Source organism: Phodopus roborovskii, unplaced genomic scaffold (assembly GCF_943737965.1).
Source record: "Phodopus roborovskii unplaced genomic scaffold, PHOROB, whole genome shotgun sequence".
Lineage (NCBI taxonomy): Eukaryota > Metazoa > Chordata > Mammalia > Rodentia > Cricetidae > Phodopus > Phodopus roborovskii.
In genome coordinates this window covers 27285306-27305805 of record NW_026126540.1, presented here as the reverse complement: position 1 = coordinate 27305805, position 20500 = coordinate 27285306, and the positions used below count along the sequence as shown (strand labels likewise).

Sequence of the window (20500 nt, the reverse complement as noted above, 5' to 3'; positions counted from 1 at the left end):
GGAGGCTGGTGGATCTGAGTTCAAGGCCAGCATGGTCTGCAAAGCGAGTTCGAGGGCGGCTATGGCTGTTACACAGAGAAACCCTGTCTCAAAAAACAAAACAAAATCCACCAACTTTTAATTTAAAAAAAAAAAATTCTCATTGTCAGTCCTCTCCAGAAACTTTTACTAGTCTACAAACAATCCTCAGCGCTGCAAAGATAGGTTTAACTCAATATTCTCAGAAAAGGAAGGCGGGCAGGCAGGGTGGAAAAGCTCTATAACCCCCTGCATCAACTAGCTGTGGGTCTGCAGGTTGGGCGGTGTCCAGCTCTTCAGTATTAGTTGCTCATGGTGAAGCAGAACTATTTGAAGCCCGCCTATGCTAGACTGGATCCTGCCTCAAAACTAAACTATCAATTTTTCCAATGGTTCTGACTGCTCTTTCCATGAACCCCCCCCCCCCCCGTGCTGCCAAAGATAGCTAAGCACATAGCCTAATATAAAATCCCAAACTTAAAACACAAGGTTGTTTTTGCTTTAAAACAAGAAACTTGATTTCATATTTTCAAGTGTGAACGTCGTAAAAGCCAGCATCGTTGATATCAAACGGTTGGATGCCTGTCCTTTTCTCTGGGTGAAGAACCCAAACCGCCTTCTTTAAGCTATGTGGCTGTGGAGTGAGCCTATCCAGGCCAAAGTCACGGGCAACGTGGTAGGAAGAGATCATGGCTTCTCTTAGAGTCTAAGTATTTAATACAGCAATCGGAGAAAGCAGGCAACACCGTAAAGCTGAACAGTAGGACTTCACCAGAGCTGAGAGCCTGTTTGGCGGCCTATGTCAGCCATTAGAGTAAATGGGGCCAAAGTTTCCTAAGTAGCCAAATCCAAATGATGCCTCCAAGAGGGGGAGGGACATTATTCCTGAAATTAATTGAAATACATACCGGCCTTTGAGTCTTTCTTAATCGGGGTTACTCTAGGGTCTTACCAGGAACAGACTTGTACAAAATGAAAGTATTTTAGGAGCCAGAGCAGTTCAGAGCACTTGTTTCTTCTGCAAAAGACTGGGTCAGTTACCAGCTCACATAACCTGTAGGATTAGTTCCAAGGGATCTGAAGGCTCACCCACATATGCATGAATTAGACATCAATCAATAAATCTTTTTACTTCTTACCAGGGCTGGGCATAAAAGCAGGAACCTTTACTGAAGCACGTGAAAGTCAGAAGCAAGTGGATCCATGAGTTCTAGACCAGCCAGGATACAGTGAGATCCTGTCTCTAGCAGAAATAAGTGTATTTTACCAGCATATTAGTCATTTTAAAGATTCTCCTGAAATAAAAGCACACCTTGCAATTTCCATTTTGTGACATGATCTGTTTTCCTTTAAGTTAGGCTAGCCAATAGAACAGAAACTCAAGTAGCTGGCCAGCCACCCAGGGTCCTCAGGCTTATTAGAATATGGACAGGAATGCTGTAGTAAGGATGCAATTTAGGGATAGCTGCAGAATATCACTAAATCTATTGATGGAAACAGAAATCTCCAGTACTAGATAAAAATGTAATTTAAAACCTCTTATCAACAGAACAGGGAATAAACAGTCTTAAGAATGTTCTTAGTAAGATATTCCCCCACAGCCCCTCCCCACCCCCAGACAGGGTTTCTCTGTGTAGCCCTGGCTGTCCTGGAATTCAGTAGATCAAGCTGGCCTCAAACTCAGAGATCCACTTTTTTTTTTTTTTTGTCAAGGCCTGCCTGGTTGGTATAAGAGAGTTACAGTACAGCTAGGTCTCTGTTACACAGAAAAGCCCTGTCTCAATAAAAAAGTTCTGAATCACAACCACTCACTAAATTGATTCATTATTTAATAATTTTACCCAAAACTTCTATGACTCTATCATTTTCCATAAAGGAAGCAATGTTTGTTTTTGGACAGTCTTGTCTAGGCCTAGGCTGGCCTTAAATGTGGCAATTCTATTCCAGCCTAGGCTTCCTAAATGCTGGGATTACAGGCATGAGGCACACACCAAGCTGTCAATGTCATAAAGACAAAGCCAGCATCTGTAGTGCCTTGAATTTGAGAATTTGGGAGTGAGACACACACAAATTTCAAGTTCAGGGCCAGCCTGGTCTACTTAGAGTCTCCTCCTCTCAAAAAGACAAAACCACAAATTTCAGTTACCTGCAGTTAAAAATACTTCAGTATTTTCCATCTCTCCAAAGGCAGAATTCAATAATTAAAACTCTCAATGTGTAACCATAATCATGAAAACATTACTTAGCATTATACTTATATCTAACTTGACAAAGTACATTCCAGAATCATCCACAAACAAAACATATTAAAGATTACTTAGGGGAAACCCAAAACTAGGGATAAAAAAAAAAAAAAAAAAAAAAAAAACCTATATAGGAATTAAGATACTATGGAAAAAATGCTTGGGCTTATTCTAGGAGGAAGCCCATACCTATACCATAATTCTGTGAGCATTTTTATAAATACCTGCTCACCTACAGGCAATAAACTTCTGACTCAACCTGCAATTCAAAAGGTAAATTTGAGCTAATCCAGGATCTTTTTTTTAGCATCTGGAAAGATTGAGGGAGATGGGGTTTTTTGTTTGTTTTTCAAGACAGGGTTTCTGTGTAGCCCTGGCTGTCCTGGAACTCTGTAGACCAGGCTGGCCTTGAACTCGCAGATCCACCTGCCTCTGCCCGAGTGCTGGGATCAAGGGTGTGCGCCACCACTGCCCTAGTGGTACTGCCACAACTAAGTCTTCGTAAGCATCAATCCACTTGTTTTTAGAGACCTCTGAAACAATGGATGGTATTACTCAAGAGCGAACAGCAAACACTGAAAGTAGTCATCATTAACAACTCTTCGATTTATTCAAAGCAATTCAGTTTCAAAACTTAAGTTACAGCATTCGGAAGAAAAACCGGAAATAGGAACACAATCAGTATTGCCTGTCCTTGTGTTTAACACTGTGGTGGCTTTATTCAAAATACAGTTGCACAAAAGTATTCAGAGTCTCTAAGGACTTAACATACCGCGTATGTACAGTACAGGGAGTAGTAAAACAGAACCCAGAACCTGCACAGAATAGAAAGCCCACCCTTGCTTATTTGCATGAAAATATCACCCACAAAGATAAATAAGTCTTAATAGTTATCTGGGGGACCTATTTGTTGTTTTTAAACCCAAAAACTCTAATTTTGATTGCATAATAGATGATTGATTAAAAAAAAGTCAATATATAGATTTCCCTTTGAAAAATAAGCATTTACTTTGAGCCTGGCATAGTGTGCCAAGAGAATTCTTGGGGACTGAAAACAGGCATTCCAATTATTGAAATGAAGAAAATGTTAGTTCTTTCAGAGATCCCAGTACCCACACTGAATATATCACACAGTTATTTCAGTCACATATGTAACTTTGTTAGCTTCTCTGCAAATAATTTCATACTTGTTATTTTAAAACACCATGTTAAACATCTTCAAAAAAGTAACAGTCCTACTATTATGAACAATTTCTGTGTCCCAGCAGAGGCAGAACTTCAGTTAATTTGCTGATACTAACATTTAAAAAAAAAAAAAAAAAAAAAAAAACTTAGCTTTACAAAAGGAAAAAAATTAGTAGCCAAGATTTAAAAAGAAATTTCCTGGAACATGGAGCCTCTGGGACAAAAGGAACCTGTCTCCTCATGTTTATTTAGTAGCCATGAAGAAGCACATAGGCTTACCCCAAATGTTTTTCTGTTGTTAATAGATATCCACCTGAAATAAACCCCAACTTCAATATTGATTTTCAAACAGTTCTCCAACTGCTATTATATGCCAATCAAATACTATATTTGATCACGATTTTCAAACTATAGAAAGAATAATTAAAGGTTCCACTCAGAAATATAATAAATACTTCACAGCGTTGATATCCAATCACCTAGAAAAACAACAACTTAATAATAGACTTGAACATAGTGATCAGTCTGGCCTGAGGAAGAAGGTACTGCTTTAGCCTAACACAGCCTCATGTGTTATCAAAGTAAGTGACGCCTGTCTCCTAACACTCCTCATGCTCATCACTGCATCTCAACTAATGCGCCAGCAAGCCCACGTCACTTGTTTGAAACCCAGAGAGATGGCCAGTGTCCTGGGTATCCACACCTTTTCCAGCTTTCTTTTGGATGTGGAGAGGAATGGAGCAATGGAAGGTGCTGATAGAGAAACAGCTGAGGGAGAATGCACACCTGAAAACCAGCAACACGCTGGCACAGCACCACCCACAGAAAGGGCTGACTCTGAAGCCTTGAGCTGTGTCACTAAAGACAACCTGAGTCCACCGCCCACGCTACTGAAAAGAACCCTCTCACTCGCCTGTACTTTCCAAACTGTGAGGACAGTCCTCAAACACCACCCCAGCACCCAAAACTGCCTTCAAGCTATTGACACCCGTATCACCTCTAAAAACAAAAATCAATCAGCTTTGTCATTCAAGAGACTAATGCCGTTTCATATTACAGCTGAGTATAACTTGTTAATTCATAAATAACTTTAAAACATTATGAATGAAATGCACCAAACTACACCCGGTAAAAGCAACCATGTTTTAATTATGGGCTAAAAATGTCTAATACATTAAGCATGAATTACAAAAATCCAGAATCTAAATACAGTGCTAGAGAATGTCACAATGGGAAGATGAATGAAAATTCTTTTCTACGTACATTATGATTAACACACTAGCAAATCTTAATCGGAATGATAAGGCCAAGACAGTAAAACCATACTTTTCCTATAAAAAGTTACACATCATCTCCTACAGGGACAGCTATCATACATGAAGAAACAAAGACATAAGGTCACTCTACTGCACGCCCAGGAGCGTGGGCAACCTCATCCTGGAAGGATCTAGTCATCGTCTTCCTCTCCATCATCTTCAGCATCTCGCTTCCTTTTCTCTCCCCGAAGACCCTCTTCCTCTATAATGGAAGTACATAAGACACTTAATTTTAACAAATTAATTTAAGTTACAAAGCTTTTAATCTTAGTAAAATATGAATAGCAAGAGAAAATCATATTGTTTCCACTCTGGAATTTCTTTCAATTTCAGAGTATAAGCAGACTCAAGAGAGCCCAACACCTCATGGACAAGTCACAACACAGGTCAAGAAACTAAGTGCTTGACATCAATGTCATTCTTTTTAATTTTTTTAAAAGACTAATTTATTTATTATGCATACAATGTTTGCCTGTACACCAGAAGAGGGTACCAAATCTCATGATAGATGGTTGTGAGCCACCATGTGGTTGCTGGGAATTGAACTCAGGACCTCTGAAGAGTAACCAGTGCTCTTAACCTCTGAGCCATCTCTCCAGCCCTGTGATTCTTAAGGTAAACATCATTTTCAAGAAATAGGTAAAGAGAAAACTAAAGGGACACCTGGGTTCTGCCATTCCTCTCTGGACTGAGGCTCAACTCTCTAAAAAATGAGATTTGAGAGTGCAATAAAGTGAACACAAGCTTTTACTTGATTTCTGGGGTTTCTGTTTGCTTGTCTTTGATTTTCTGTGTAGCCCTGGCTGTCTTGGAACTCCCCCTGTAGATCTGGCTGTCCTCAAACTGAGATCCGCTTGCCTCTGCCTCCCCATTACTGGGACTAAAGGTGTGCGCCACCATGCCTGGCTTTCACTTCTGTTTCTTAAACACAAGTTACAAGCTGGCTTTTGTTTTGTTTTGTTTTTGAGACAGGGCTTCTCTGTGGCTTTGGAGGCTGTCCTGAAAATAGCTCTTGTAGACCAGGCTGGTCTCAAACTCACAGAGTACCGCCTGCCTCTGCCTCCCGAGTGGTGGGATTAAAGGCGTGTACCACCAATGGCAGGCTGGCTCTTTTGTTTTGGTGGAATGAATGTACTCTTTCAAAACACTTCTGTTTCTCAATGCATGTTACGATAAACAACAAAAGCAAAGGAACCAAGGGTAATCCCCATTACACTCAGTCCTCGACACCCCTCCCCACATGTTATCTTCAGGTGCAGAACTGGTTGATGCTGATGTCACTTACCCTCTTCTTCCTCTTCCTCCCCTTCATCAACATAATCGTCATCGTCTTCTTCATCCTTCAAATTCAAATATTCAGTGTGAGAACAAATAAACCATGACTCAGATTTTTACTGTTTAACAAATCCCAACAAGAAATCATAGTTCAGCTGGGTTCTGCCTGCTTTGCTTTTGAACCTAACAAAGCATCTAGATTTTTATAAGCATAGGCTATTAAAGAGAACTTTCTCCAACAGTGCAAATGCTCTCTGTGCTGTGCCATGCTGTGCAGTACTGAAGCCACCAAGGGCTAGTGAGCACTCAGATCATAGCAGCACAAATGTGGGAGATGCATTTGAGTTTAATTTTAATTACTTGTTTGCTTGAGACAGGGTCTCATTATACAGCCATTATACATTATACAATATACATTATATAACCTCTTACTTAGCAATAGTAGTGGTTTCACCTGGAGTTTGGGGATTACAGGCACACAGCACTTTGTCCAGATTGTCTTTAAATAGCCACCCTTGCCCACCATGACAGAAGGAGGTCTTTACTATTGTAAAAACAAGTTACGCACAGATTATCTGAACCCTAACACCAAATACAACAGTTACATGTTGAGTAAATAAATTATTTCTCTAGACCTTAGTTTTCCAATCAATAAAGATGAACCAGAAATCTGAAATCCAGAATGTCCCAAACTTTGGAAATTTTTGACTATCAACCCAACGGAAAATGTCAGCTAACGTCATCTGCCCCTTCCGTCAAACTACAAGTATATTAAGGACACTATATAATACCAGGTACAGTGGTGCACGCCTTTGAGGCAGAGGCAGGAGCATCTCTGTGAGTTAAGACAGCCTGGTCTACAGAGCAAGTTCCAGGCCAGCCTGAGATTACAGACAACATGGCCATCATAACAATGAGGCCACCCTGTGTGTGTGTGCAATCACGCTTACACCTACACATTCGCATGTGTGGATTCATATGGACACAGCTATGAGGCTAGAGGATAAGCCCTGGTCCTGCTCCTTAGAGTTACTATCCACCCTTTTGGTGATGGGGCCCTCACTGGCCTAGACCTGCCATGTGGCCTATACTGACCCAGAGACTCACCTATTGCCATTTCTTTGAAGCTAGGATTACAATCACATACCACCACAACAGCTTTATTGCTTGGTTTTAGTTTCTAGAGATGCGGTTTCTCTGTGTAGCACTCTGAGTATAGGCATGCACTCGAGTCCTTGTACTTAAAAGGTAAGCACTTCAGCAACCTTGTAAAAATGTACTGTTATGTGTGCTCTTGTGTGGGGACATGCCATACAACATGTGTGGAGGTCAAAGACAACTTGGTGTAGCCAGTCCTCTCCTTCCACCTCTCCAGGTGCCAGTGATTGAATCTGGGCACCAGGCTTGTACAGAAAGTGCTTCTATCAGTTAAGTCATCACTGGCCCATTTTCTCTTTTTCTAGTTTTGTTTTTCTTTTTGGTTTTTTGAGACTGGGTTTCTCTTGTATGTATGTTTTCTAGCCTGTCCTAGCACTCACTCTGTAGACCAGGCTGGCCTCGAACTCACAGAGATCCACCTGCCTCTGCCTCCGAGTTCTGGGTTTAAAAGTGTGCACCACCAACACCTGGCTTCTTTTTCTAGTTTTTACACCCTCTTTTTAGCATCAGTTACTCTTTCAATTTTATTCTGCCATAGACTCAGAACAGGGCACCAGAAGTGAATATGCAAGAGACAGCAGATTAATTCCAACGTTAAATACTCACCTACACAAACAGGGCTGCCACTTTCACTACTTATACTGTGACTGCTGGAGTGTGGTAGAATATTATTTTAAGGTATGTGACTTCTTTACGCTGCATTTGTTTAACTGGGTGAAGCTGTTATTCGTTGTCTAAAACATCTGACAGTCTAATAAAGAGCTGAACAGCCAATAGAGATGCAGAAAGGAAAGAAGGGTAGGCAGGGCTGGCAGGCAGAGAGGACAAACAGGAGAAACGAGGAGGAAAAAGAAGCAGCAAGAGAACAAGAGGATGTCAGGGGCCAGCCACCCAGCCACCCAGCCACCCAGCCACCCAGCCACAGAGTAAGAAGGAAAGTTATGTAGAAGATTAAAAAAAAAGACTTTCGGTTGTGAGCCATCTCTCCAGTCCCAGTGGTGGTGGCGCACCACTTCAATCCCAGCACTCAGGACTCAGAGACAGGCAGATTTCTGTGAGTTTGAGACAGGCCTGGTTTATCTACAAAGCAAGTTCCAGGACAGTCAGAGCTGTTACACAGAGAAACACTGTCTTTAAAAAACAACACGAACACCTCCCCAAAAAATAAAAGCCCAGAGGGAAAAGGTAGACTGGATAATTGAAGAATAAGAAAAGCTGGCTAACAATAAGCCAAGCTAAGGCTGGGCATTCATAAGTATGTTGATTTATTTGGGAGTGGTGGGCCCTCAAAAGGGTAAGAAAGATAAAAAACAAACCATAGCACTGCAGCCGTCTGCACTTACTGCTTTGAGCTTGGCTATGCTACAAACATCTAAGCACCATAGATTTGGTACTACTATCTATCCAAGTCTGTCCTTCTTAGCACCACACAAGTTTACTACTCAAGTATACTCTATCAAGCAATGTATAGCGGTGTGGTACATGTAGCTGTGTAGGTAGGACGACTGTAAGTAAGTTCAAGGCCAGCCTGGGCTACATCACAAGACTGTCTCAAAAATATTTGATGAGCTGCGGAGATGGCTGCACATTAAGACCTGAGCTCAGATTCCCAACCACCACACAAAATGCCAGCATTCTTGGCACAGGGGAAGCAGAAACAGGAAGATCCCTGGGACTTGCTGGTCAGCCACTCTGGTTCTAAGTTCAGCACAAAATGTAAGTAAGTAGTAAATGCTTAGTGATTGCTAGGCTGGTAAGGGTAGCATGCCTTTAATCCCAGCACTTGGGAGGCAGAGGCAGAGGGATCTCTGTGAGTTCAAGGATATAGTCCAGTCTACATAGTGAATTCTAGGACAGCCACATCTATAGAAAGAGACCCTGTCTCAAAAAAAAAAAAAAAGGGGGGGAGGGGCAGAGATTGGATCCTCAGAACTATCATAAAGCTGGGTGCAGCAATGCATACCTGTAGTCCTAACATTCCTACTGGCAAGATGAGAGATGTCAAAGAAAGAATACCTACAAGTTTGTGGACCAGCAAGCCTGGCAAACACAGGAGTAAACCTACTCTGTCTCAGACAAAAGCTGAGAAGCAGTCTTCTGATCTCTGCATACATGTCATGGCCCATACTCACACACATGAACACTCACAAAAACACACACACACTTACTTAAAAAATACAGACAGGCTGGAGAGATAGCTCAGAAGTTAAAAGCACTGGCTGTTCAATAACCAGCAACTACATGGTGGCTCACAACCATCAGCAATGAGATCTGGTGCCCTCCTCTAGCCTGCAGGCACACATGCAGGCAGAATACAGCATACATAATAAATAAACCTTTGTTTAGCTGTGCAGTGATGAGAGAACGCCTTTAATCCCAGCCCTCAGGAGGCAGGAAAGCAAGAGGATCTCTGTGAGTACGAGGCCAGTCTGGTCTACAGAGGAAGTTCCAGAACAGGCTCCAAAACAATACAGAGAAACCCTTTCTCAAAAAAAAAAAAAAAAAAAAAAAAAAAAAGAAAAGAAAAGCAAATAATAAATGATTGAATGAATGAATGAATGAACCAGGTGTGATGACATAAGCCTGTAATCCCAGTACTTATGAAGCTTTAGGCAGGAGGACCGTGAGTTCAAAGACAGCCTGAACTACACAGTAAGACCCCATCTTGAAAAGGGAAATTAACCACCTAGAGATGGCTCAATGCTAAATAGTGAGGATGACCTGGGTGCTGCTTCCAGCACTTACAGCGTGGTTCACACATATCTGTCACCATTCACACAGGTGGTACACAGACATATCTGTGAGCAAAATACCCACACATACATAATAAAAATAAATTTTAAGGAAAAAAATAAATTCATAATCAAATATTCCTTTTCCTTCTTATTTATGAGAACCAGCAGTCTCTGATGCTTACCTGGCACTTAGCTCCTAAAAACAAGAACTCTTAGGTTTGTTGGTTTGTTTGTTCCGAGACAGGTTCCTCTGTAGCCTAGGCCATCCTAGAGCACACTAGGTAACCTATCCTATCATTGAACTCCTGCAGTCCTACTACCACACCCTCTGCTGGGACCATGGTCAGGAGCCAACCCACACCTAGTTAAGCTAAGACTTCATTTTTGACACCCAAACTGTCTCATCCAGAATGAAAACGCTTCCTGGCCCTGCACAAACTTAATACTATGTTTATTTCAGAGATTTCTGATCTATGCTTGGCCATGTCATTTTGACTTAATATTCCCAAACATTCAGTACAATAATATACCTAAATGTAAGTCATCCCACTTGGTTGAAAATAACTTTTAAGGCAGAAGTGGTGAATGTGTGTGATCCCAGCACTCAGCAGGACTGCTACAAATTCAATAGCAGTATGGGATGCATGAGTCTAAAGCCAGCCTGGGGTGCAGAGTAAAATAATACCATCTCCACACACCCACACACTTCAAAATGTGATTTTTAGGGCTGGAGAGATGGCTCAGAGGTTAAGCGCACTGGCTGCTCTTCCAGAGGTCCTGAATTCAATTCCCAGCAACCACATGGTGGCTCACAACCATCTGTTGGCCTGCAAAGATGCATGCATGCAGCACATTGTATACATAATAAATTGTACATTCATTTCAAATTTAAAAATAGTATCAGAAAAATAAGAACCACCCATCAAATATCATCTACCTAACCATCATTACCTAAGAAAAACTACAGATAATGATTCATGCTTTGGTGGCAAAAGGGACACATTACAGAATATCGAGAAGGCAAGTAATGACCTTATCTACATACTATAAAGGTACACCGTGGAGGACATCCCTAAACCAAGATGTCATTGAGATCCAGCCTGGGCTACACAACTCATTCCATGACAGCCTGGCTATACAAAGAAACCCTGTCTTGGAAGAAAAAAAAAAAAAAAAAAGAAAAGGAATAGGAATAGGAGGAGAAAAGCTACTACAAGATGCAAGAGTATTTAAAGCAAGACACAATTGGAAGGAAGACATTATTCCAGGGCTCTGCAGTATCTATAATGTGACAACTCAGACATTCACAAAATGTTTCCACTATCCCATGGCACCGGGGGCAGAATCAATTCAAAGGCCATCTGAGATAAACAGCAACAAACAACAGCAGTTCTTACGGAGCCACCATGACATTTGGCTGAGTCTGCCCATCTGAGGCCCAAGTCAGAAAGAGGCAACTTTGCGTTTTCTTTTGCTTTCTTTGGATGCTGGCCAGAACCAATTCTTTTTCTGATGACTGGGTTTCCAACTCCTTCTCAGAAGTCCCCTTCCCTGCCACTCCACGGCTTGTCCAATCTGTGTCTGACCTCAACACCAGCTGTAACACCACATTGGTTTTGTTTTTTTCTTCTCCCCTCCATTCTCCTCCAGGTAGCTGCTGAGATTTAACAGCTTGCCTACCCTGGGAGTTTTGTTTTATTTGTTTGTTTGTTTGTTTTAAATAAAACTGTCCTTGAGCTAAAAACCAACACCAACAAATGTTCATGGTTGTCTGGATACACTATGGAGCATCCTCCTACTGGACAGATGCTTACCCACAAGTTAGGAAACAACACGCAACTCCATTTACAATACTCAGCCTTGTACACAAATATCAAGTTTCCATTCACCTGAATTTCTTCTTTCATCAAGTATGAAAGGCCCACCTCCTCTTCTCCCTCTCCCACTTCTGAACCTGCTTCATCTTCATCCTCATCTTCATCCTCATCCTCCTCTTCATATCCTTCAGGTGGACCAGCTTCATCTTCTTCTTCATCTTCCTCATCTTCATCTCCATCTTTAAAATACATTTTAAAGGTGAGCAAATAGCCGGACAAACCAACCCTTCTCACTGGCATGCTGGCCCTCCTCACTCTTGCCCAATTAACTCCTCCCCCCCAAGACAACAGTTGAGGGTGCCCGAAGGTGTCCCCACTCCTTTCTTAAAGAAGCAAATTCTGGCTAGGCAATGGCGGCACAGGCCTTTAATCCCAGCACTTGGTAGGCAGAGGCAGAGGCAGGTAGATCTCTGAGTTCGAGGCCAGCCTGGTTCACAGAGGGAGTTCCAGGACAGGCTCCAAAGCTACAGAGAAACCCTGTCTCAAAGCAAAACAAAAAACATAAAGAAACAAACAAAAAACCCCAAGCCTTCCATTTTATGGCACTGTTACTTATCACCTGAGAAACAGTACCTTTGCTGGAGCTGGGGATACGGTTCAGCATGTACCTAGCATGTCTGACTCCACCCCCAGCCTGACAAAGGACAAGCAACTTCCCAAACACAGGCATTCACTAAAATAGATTTTCAAACATTATACACACTGTAGTTGGTTTCACTTTGTAGCCACCTAAAACTTGCTTGTTGCCAGGCATGGGGTGCACAACTTTAATCCCAGCACCCAGAAGCACAGGAGGTGGCTCTCCAGGCCAGCCTGGTCTACACAGTGAGCTCCAAAAAACAGCAAAAGCTGTCTCAAAAAGAAAAACAATTACCCTCCTCGTCCTCCTCTTCTGAGTCGGGTGCCTCATTGTCCTCCTGATCAAATCCATCTAAGTACGTGATTTGCTGCAGCAGTTCGAAGATGCTTTCTCTGTAATCCTCCAGGTTTGTGATCTCACAGTTAAACAAGTCAAGACTTTTCAAATTTTTAAGATTTTGCTGAAAAAGTAAAGTTAAAGGTTACAATCAAGATTTTAAACACCATGTTCTTCAATTTTAATGGAAGATCTGAAAAGCATATACTTGAAGTTAACGAATGTGGGTTTTTTTGGGGCACATTTTTAGTGTTTTGTAAGGGTCATTCTACCAAGCACAGCCAGCTCTCTTAAGTCACCACTGTGCCTCCAGCATGGAAGAACTCTGGTTGTCACTGCACCTCTAGCATCTGTCCTACAGCTTGTTTTTATAGACACCTGAGGCATCTTTGCTGACAGAATCTGTGCAGAACAGGCCAACTGCACACCAAGTGTGGTGGTACACACCCAAACCCAGCCAGGGTAGGAGGAGCAGAGCTAGAGATCAACCTAGGTTAACAAAGGCCACACATCTCAGAAGAAGAAAGGGCACACAACCTTAAACCAGCATCTAAGCTTGTTTCCAACAATCTAACCTCACGTCCTTTTCTTCTATTTTAAAGACGGGGTAGGGTCTCATTAAGTAGTAGTCCAAGCTGGTCTTGAACTCTCTCCATCACTTTAGCCTCCCGTGTACTAACATTATAGGGAAGTACCACCAACCACATCACACCCAACTGCTTCAAAAGCCTGAGAACAAGGGCTAGCCAAATGGTTCACCAGGTACCTCTGCCTGTTGCCACGCCTGACAACTTGAGTTCAATCCCTGGAACTCACAGGACTGGAGAAAACCGTTTCACACAAGTTACCCTCTCACACATCCACACACAAACACATAACACAGACAACTATAATGAAATAAAATGTAAGTCTGAGCATCCATCTTCAGTTTTGTAATACTTATCTTTTCCTTCTATCATCAGAAAATACCTTAGTACCTAAAAAATTACTATGTGTCCCTTTTTTAGAAGAAAAAAAAAATAGGTGTTTCAAAAGATATTTGACCAGAGTAAAGTCATTAAATAAATTTGTCTGGGGAGGGAAGTGGGAAAGGAAAGGAGAAGGAAGGGGGAACAGGATTAGAATGTAAAAAATAAATTAATTTAAAAAAAAGTAAATAAATTTGTCATTGATTCAAAAATTATCCAGATTTTTTAATCTTTTTTTTTTTTAACAATTTAATTATATTGAAAGGGAGTACAGGTGCATATGCCGTGTGTGTGTGTGTGTGTGTGTGTGTGTGTGTGTGTGTGTGTGTGTGTTTCTGTGTCAGAGACAACTTTTGGAAGTAGATTCTCTCCATGAACTATAGATACAAAGGTTGCAGGGGGTCGGCGCAGGTCTTCAAGTTTGGTGGTAAGTGCCTTTAAAAATGAGTGGCACTGAGGCCTTTATTTTATTTTTAGTTGTTTGTTTGAGACTATGTAGAGTTAGCTCTACACAGTCCTAGCTGTCCCGGAATTTATTATGTAGACCAGGTTGACCTTGAACTCACAAAGACCTGCCTCTGCCTCCCAAGTGCTGAGACTAAAGGAGTGCATCATCACCACACCTGACTTGAGGCTTTTATTTTATTTGGAACTCACTTTATTTGGAATTTACTTTATTGTCCTGGAACTCACTCTGTAGACCAGGCTGGCCTCGAACTAAAGGTGTGTGCCGCCAACGCCTTACTGAGGCCTTTATTTTTAAGAAAGGGCCTTACTGCAGCCCAGGTTCCACCTTGGTGTCCCTCCAAGCCCAGCTGGACATTTTAGTTTAAAAAAAAAAAGAAAGAAAGAAAAAACAGCTATCTGGATCACAAGAGGTATTTCAGAAAACTCCAGACTTAAACAGAGATCAATACAATAGAATATGAACAAACCTCAGATAAATTAACCCAAAATGAAGTCCAGAGACAATCATTCCACTCACCAGAGCCTCCACTGTACTGAGGTCTTTGATTTTGTTTCCACTCAGATTGAGGTAGGTAAGATTTGGGCATTTCTCTGCCAGGACTTCCAAGCCTCCAGATATTATATTGTCACTAAGTTCCAACTACAGATTCAACAAGGAGAGAAAAAAAGAACTTTTAAGAGCACACCAACTGAAGAAAAACATCTTTCATTCTGACTTCCTTGATTCCCATCTATCTGCAAAAGTGTCAGAACCCTACACAGTAGCTTATCTGTGGCTCCAGTGTGTTAATTTGGATTTTTTGATGAGGGGCAGTGGTAGATATTAAATCCAATTTAATTTAAATTTCTAAACAATACTGAAAATAATTCCAAAATCCTATAGTCCTTTTCTTTATTTGGGTGGGATTGTTTTTGTTTTGTTTTGTGGTTTTGTTTTTTAGAGCTAGTCTCTCTGCATCCTGGAACTCATGTGTAGACCAGGCTGGCTGCCTCTGCCTTCTGTGCACTGGGATAAAACACATGTGTCTCCACTGCCCAGCTCTTTTGTTTTTAAATTAATTAATTACTTTTATTTTATGTGCATTAGTATTTTGCCTGCATGTATGTCCTTGGGTTGATATTGGATCTCCTGGAACTGGAGTCACAACTTGGGACTGGAAATTGTGTTAGAAATTAAATCCAGGTCCTCTGGAAGAGCTCCTGACCACTAAACCATCTCTCTAGTCTCCTTCTCTTTTCTTATCTCTAGAAACTTAAAGATTTCTTTTTTGTTTTCTTTTGTTTTTGAGATAGAATTTCTCTGTATCGTTGGAGCCTGTCCTGGAACTCGTAGAAGAGGCTGGCCTGGAACTCACACAGGTCCTCCTGCCTCTGCCTCCCGAGCACTGGAACTAAAGGCGTGCGCCACCAATACCCAGCTTTGTTTTGTTTTTGAGACAGGGTTTCTCTGTGTAACAGCCCTAGTAGTCCTGGAACCAGCTCTGTAAACCAAGCTGGCCTCAAACTCAGAGAATCCTGAGTGCTGGGATTAAAGGTGTGCCACCACCCCCCACCCCCTAAAGATTTCTTGTTAACAGGTGAAATGGTTATTTCACTTGAACAAGAACTTATAAGCCTGAGTATAAAAACCTCAAACCACTCCCAACTCACCTTTCGAAGTTTGTTTAAGCTGGGAAGCCGGGCCAAGGAACTTAGTTCCACATTGGCCATACTAAGAAACTCCAGTTCTTTAAAGGTGTCATTCAGGCCTTCGATTTCCCCATTGACACACAAGCAATTATCAAGGACTAACTCTGTCACCTGTCAGAAGAAAAATATTAATAGTCAGTCTGCATAGCAATAGACCTGTGTCTGAGCACTCTAAACACACCAACCCAACACTGGGTGCACAGTATGAGGCTATAATCACAGCTACTTGGGAGTGAAGGGAGGTCACTTGAATCCTGGTGTCTGTAACCAGCTGGGAAACATAGCAGTAGTCTCAAAAAACAACCAGTCCCTTACATATCATTCCTCCTCACCCATGTTCCTGTAAGCAACCCTACTGTAACTCACTGAGTCATTGAAAAAATTTTCCAAAAATGACTTGAAGGCACTCTGAAGATCAGCTGGGAAGAAGGGGATCAGAGGGGGGAAGGAATAAGGAAGGGTAAGGAGTGACCCTGATCACACCATACTATATATGCATGTATATTAAAAGTATGAAGCAACCCTTTAAACTGAACGTGGACTAACAAGTGCAATCTTCAAATCAGAGGTGGAAAACCAACTGTGAAAAAGGTCCTACTAAAATGTGTGTGGACTCACTATCCGACCCACACCTCCACAGGGAGGGGTCCTGGGCTACAGTGGAAAACACAGCCAGCTGAGAGAAGAGTAACTGTTTATCACTTCTTCAGTGTAAGCCTCTGTATCTTAGGCTATAAATGCCCGTGGAATTCCAACCTTATTGCCCTGCAGGAAGGAATATTAGAAACCTTCTATAACAACCCACCTTTGGGGTCTCAAATGAAGACACTATTACACAAAAGAATATCCTTGACAAAATATCATTTCTCCTTGATATTCAAGCAGTTCGATGGACTTTCCCATTCCTGGAGAGAGACTAGATTTCCTTTTTTTTTTTTTTTTTTTTTTTTTTTTTGGGTTCGGGTTTTTTGTATCTGGTGTTTTTGCTTGCATGTACATCTGTGTGAATGCAATACCCATGGAAGCCAGAAAATGGGTGTTGGGTTCCTGGTGCTGGACTTACAGATAGTTCTGAGCTGCCATGTGGGTTATGGGATTCAAACCTGGTCCCCCAAAGACCAGCTAGTGTCCTTAATTCCTGAGCCACTATTCCTGTTCAGAACTGGAGTTCTTATTAGATCTGAGTTGTAGGCTTATTGCTTTTACTTTATGTGTACAGGTGTTTTTCCTTCATGTGTGTACCACACACACACCTGGTGCCTGAGGCCAGGACTGGGACTCCCTGGCAATTGGAAGCTACCATGTGAATTTGGGCAAGGACAAGTACTCTTAACTACTGAGTATCACTCCAACCCCAGATCCAAGACGTAACAAAACTCACCAGTGCACCCGAATAGACCTGGTTCTCTGTCCCCAGTACAAAAATGTTTACTTAAAGGCTAAAAATCAGGAACAACAAATGCTGTCTTCTCTACTTGAGTATAACTTTGGCAATCATTATTCCAATGAGCAGAAATGGAACCATAGCATCGCTTTTAGAGACCAGGAAGCCAAAGTCAAGAAAAAAATGACTTGCATTAATAGCTCATACCCTCAGTATAAGGTAGGGTGTCTTGATTCTTAATTTATTTTTATTTTTCATTTATTTATTTATTTTTGGTTTTGGGGTGTGTGTTTTTTTGTTTTGTTTTGTTTTTTTTTTTTTGTTTTGTTTTTTTTTTTTTTTTTTTTGGTTTTTCTGTGTAGCCCTGGCTATCCAGGAACTTACTCTGTAGACCAGGCTGGCCTGGAACTCAGAGATCAGCCTACCTCTGTCTGAAAGCCCTGGGATTAAAGGTGAACACTGCAACCAAAGTCATGTAAAACCACCATCAGGTTCATTTGTTTTTGAGATAGCATTTCATTATTTAGTCCTGAGTGACCAGGTACTTGCTTTGTAGATCGGATAGCTCTCATTAGAAACCCATCTGCCTCTGCCTCCTGAGTGTCAGGATTATGGGATTAAAGGTATGCACTATCACGCTAGCCACCTCTTAAACCTTTGGATTCCAAATCTTATCCAGGGCTAAGAGCTGGGCAAGAGGGCTTATAGATTCAGAGTCAGAACCCAGTTCTTCCCCCAGAATAAGCACTTCACTGCCTTGAGGCTCCTGTTTGCTAATTTGGATTCTAAAACAATACAACCCAGTTTACAAGTTTTCCAAAGGCGTAAGTAAATAAACAAGGCACTTTATAAACTGTCCATATAGCAGGCAGTGGTTGGTGGCCCACTTGGCAAGTGAATCTCTGAGTTCAAGGCCAGCCTGGTCTACAGAGTGAGTTCCAGAACAGCCAGAGTTACACAGGGAAACCCTGTCTTAAAACGCCAAAAGTATAAATAAAAATAAGCTGCCTATATAAACCTGTTACACCATGATACTGTCCAGCAATCCTCCAAATTGGAGGTAAAAGGATGCAGGGAAAGGCCCACATTTGCCCCTAAGGCTTCTGAGAAACTACCAGTTTTGATTTCTTTTGCCTTATTTGACAGGGTCCCAATTGCAGCCAACATCCTATCTCGGCCTCCAAAGGCTGGGAATTACAGCTATCAGTTACCATGTCCCGCTGACGGACAGTTTTTTAACTTTGAATTATTCCAGAATCTTCTAATACGCTCTAGAAAACTTCTAGTTCTCCCAGAGATAGCCCTCACAGCAACAATGTTTCCCTCCACCTCGCTCTCGGCTGAAGTCGGGAGAAAACTGCAAACCGGCCACAGAAAAGAACAGGGCTCAGGCACGGATAGCTCCGCAAGACAGCTGGGAAGGCCGGGCAGACCGGCGCCTTTGCTAGGGCGTCAAGGGACCACCGTTGCGCCGCTCCCTTGTCCCTCGTCTTCAAGCAGCCGGGAACCGGCGAGCCCCAGGCGCCGTCACCGCCCGCCGGGCCCATGAACCTGGCGGGAACCGCAAGGGAATCCGACGGCCGGGGGCTCGAAGGCGACACCTCCGGGGGCCCCTCCCAGCCCCCGGCTCTTCCCGACGACCGCACAGAGCACCGCGCGGCTCGCACGAGCCACGGGCTTGCGTAGAGGTCCGCGCGCCACGAGGATCGCGGCCGGCGCCGTCGAGCCCAGGGATTCCGCCGCCGCCCGGGCCCCGGCGCGCGCCGCCCGCGAGTGGGCACCGCCGCAGGGAGCGCAGGGTGCAGATCGGCCCGAGACCCACGCCCCGGGCCGCGGTCGGCCGAATGGCGGCACCGCGGGAAAGTTACACCAACTTCGCAGGTGGCGAAGGCCCGAGGGTCGCGCCCACGTCGCCCGCCCCCGCGAGGCCGGGCCGCCAGACTGCGGGGACGCCGAGGGGCTGAGCCCCCGCGCGCCCTCGAAAATGCCCCTAGAAACTTAAGCCCTTCGCCATTTTAAGCACAAGAGCCTGGTGGTTTAAAACTTAAAATAAACACCCCGCCCCCACCCTGAGTGGGGGCGCGTTTCCAGTCCGCCACGCGCACTCGCCCGGACCCCCGGAGCCCACCCCTCACCACACAGGGCGGGAGGGGAGGGTGGGGGCTGAGTCATCTCACCTCCTCCGGGGCTCTGTTCTTCAACTCCAGGTTAATCTTCTTCTTCATCTCCATGTCCTCCTCCTTTCCCCTCGCCTGCCCTCCCCACTACCCCCAACCCTAAAAAACCTCTAAAGGTCTGGAGATGAATGAAAAGAGACGCAGAGACGAACGCCCACTACCACCCGGGCGTGGGGGAGAAAGAAAAGAATAGCAAATGGAGTCCGACGACTTGGGACTAACTCGGCTGCCCCCACCTTCTAGTCCACACACCCGCGCGCGCACACACGGGCACGCACACACATTCACACACAGAGAGACACGCGCGCGCCCGCAGTTCCTTCCCCTTCAATGGCTGCTGCGAGACTGAGCCTCCATGACACGGCACCGCCAACCCCCTGGCCTACACCCCACCCACCGCCCGGCGGTATTGGCCGAGTCTTTAGCGTCGCACCACTCCATTGGGTGAGAGGACTGCCCGTCTGTGTTTAGGGGGGCCCTGGACCAGAAACTCAGTGTCTATTGGCTCTGAGCAAGCGCGCAGTTAATTCCGATAGGTCCGGGAGGGTGTACATCCCGGAGAAACGATTTTGAATCCCAGTCGTCCCCCTCCTTTTCTTTGTGTGATTGGCGCGCTTTCCCTCGGTAGTGGGACGGTTTGACTGTCGAATTTGTTTTTGTTTGTTTGGGGGTTTTCTGGCTTCGGGGTTAAAGGGAGGGAAAAGGCGTCGTTGGCGCCCCCAGGGTGTAAGCGGGTCCTTCAGCACATGGCACTCCAGAGCTTTTGGTAGTCTTAAAGCACAAGCTCTCTGCTATGCGGCTGCGGTGTGAGCAGCGAGTTCACGACACCTCCCCTTCTCTGCCCTTGCGTGTTGTTAAACCACAGCGTGATAAAGAAGGTATTTTAACTTCCACTGTAAAAGGCGGAACGACTCCGAAAGCAGTTGAGTTTAGCACGTTGAGTCAGAAACCTTTAAATAAAACTGTCCTGGAGGAGTTGATTCTGAGGTCATTTGTCGCTGGCAAAAAGTTGGGACCTTAGAGGAAAAGCAACACCGGCCTAAAGAAACACAATTCCCAGAAACCCCACAGCAAGGCCTCTCCTTTCCAAT

General features: G+C 43.6%; 1 protein-coding gene across 1 annotated transcript; it reads right to left on the bottom strand.

Annotated features, from left to right (window-relative positions):
- Positions 1 to 2851: 2851 nt before the first annotated feature.
- Anp32e (acidic nuclear phosphoprotein 32 family member E) lies at positions 2852 to 19741 on the bottom strand. Its single transcript, XM_051198750.1, has 7 exons — positions 19410 to 19741; positions 15810 to 15959; positions 14677 to 14799; positions 12682 to 12847; positions 11820 to 11986; positions 6048 to 6102; positions 2852 to 4964 (listed from the first exon to the last, which is right to left on the bottom strand). Exons 1-7 carry the CDS (start codon positions 19461 to 19463, stop codon positions 4894 to 4896), a joined length of 786 nt encoding a protein of 261 aa, XP_051054707.1. The 5' UTR covers positions 19464 to 19741; the 3' UTR covers positions 2852 to 4893.
- Between the last annotated feature and the right edge of the window lie 759 nt (positions 19742 to 20500).

Coding starts and splice junctions, on each gene's coding strand:
- Anp32e (XM_051198750.1), bottom strand. CDS start 19,463: ATGGAGATGAAGAAGAAGATTAACCTGGAGTTGAAGAACAGAGCCCCG. Junction 15,960..19,409: donor AGAACAGAGCCCCGGAGGAG/GTGAGATGACTC, acceptor TTCTTCTGACAG/GTGACAGAGTTAGTCCTTGA. Junction 11,987..12,681: donor AGAAGAGGAGGACGAGGAGG/GTAATTGTTTTT, acceptor TGTATTTTAAAG/ATGGAGATGAAGATGAGGAA.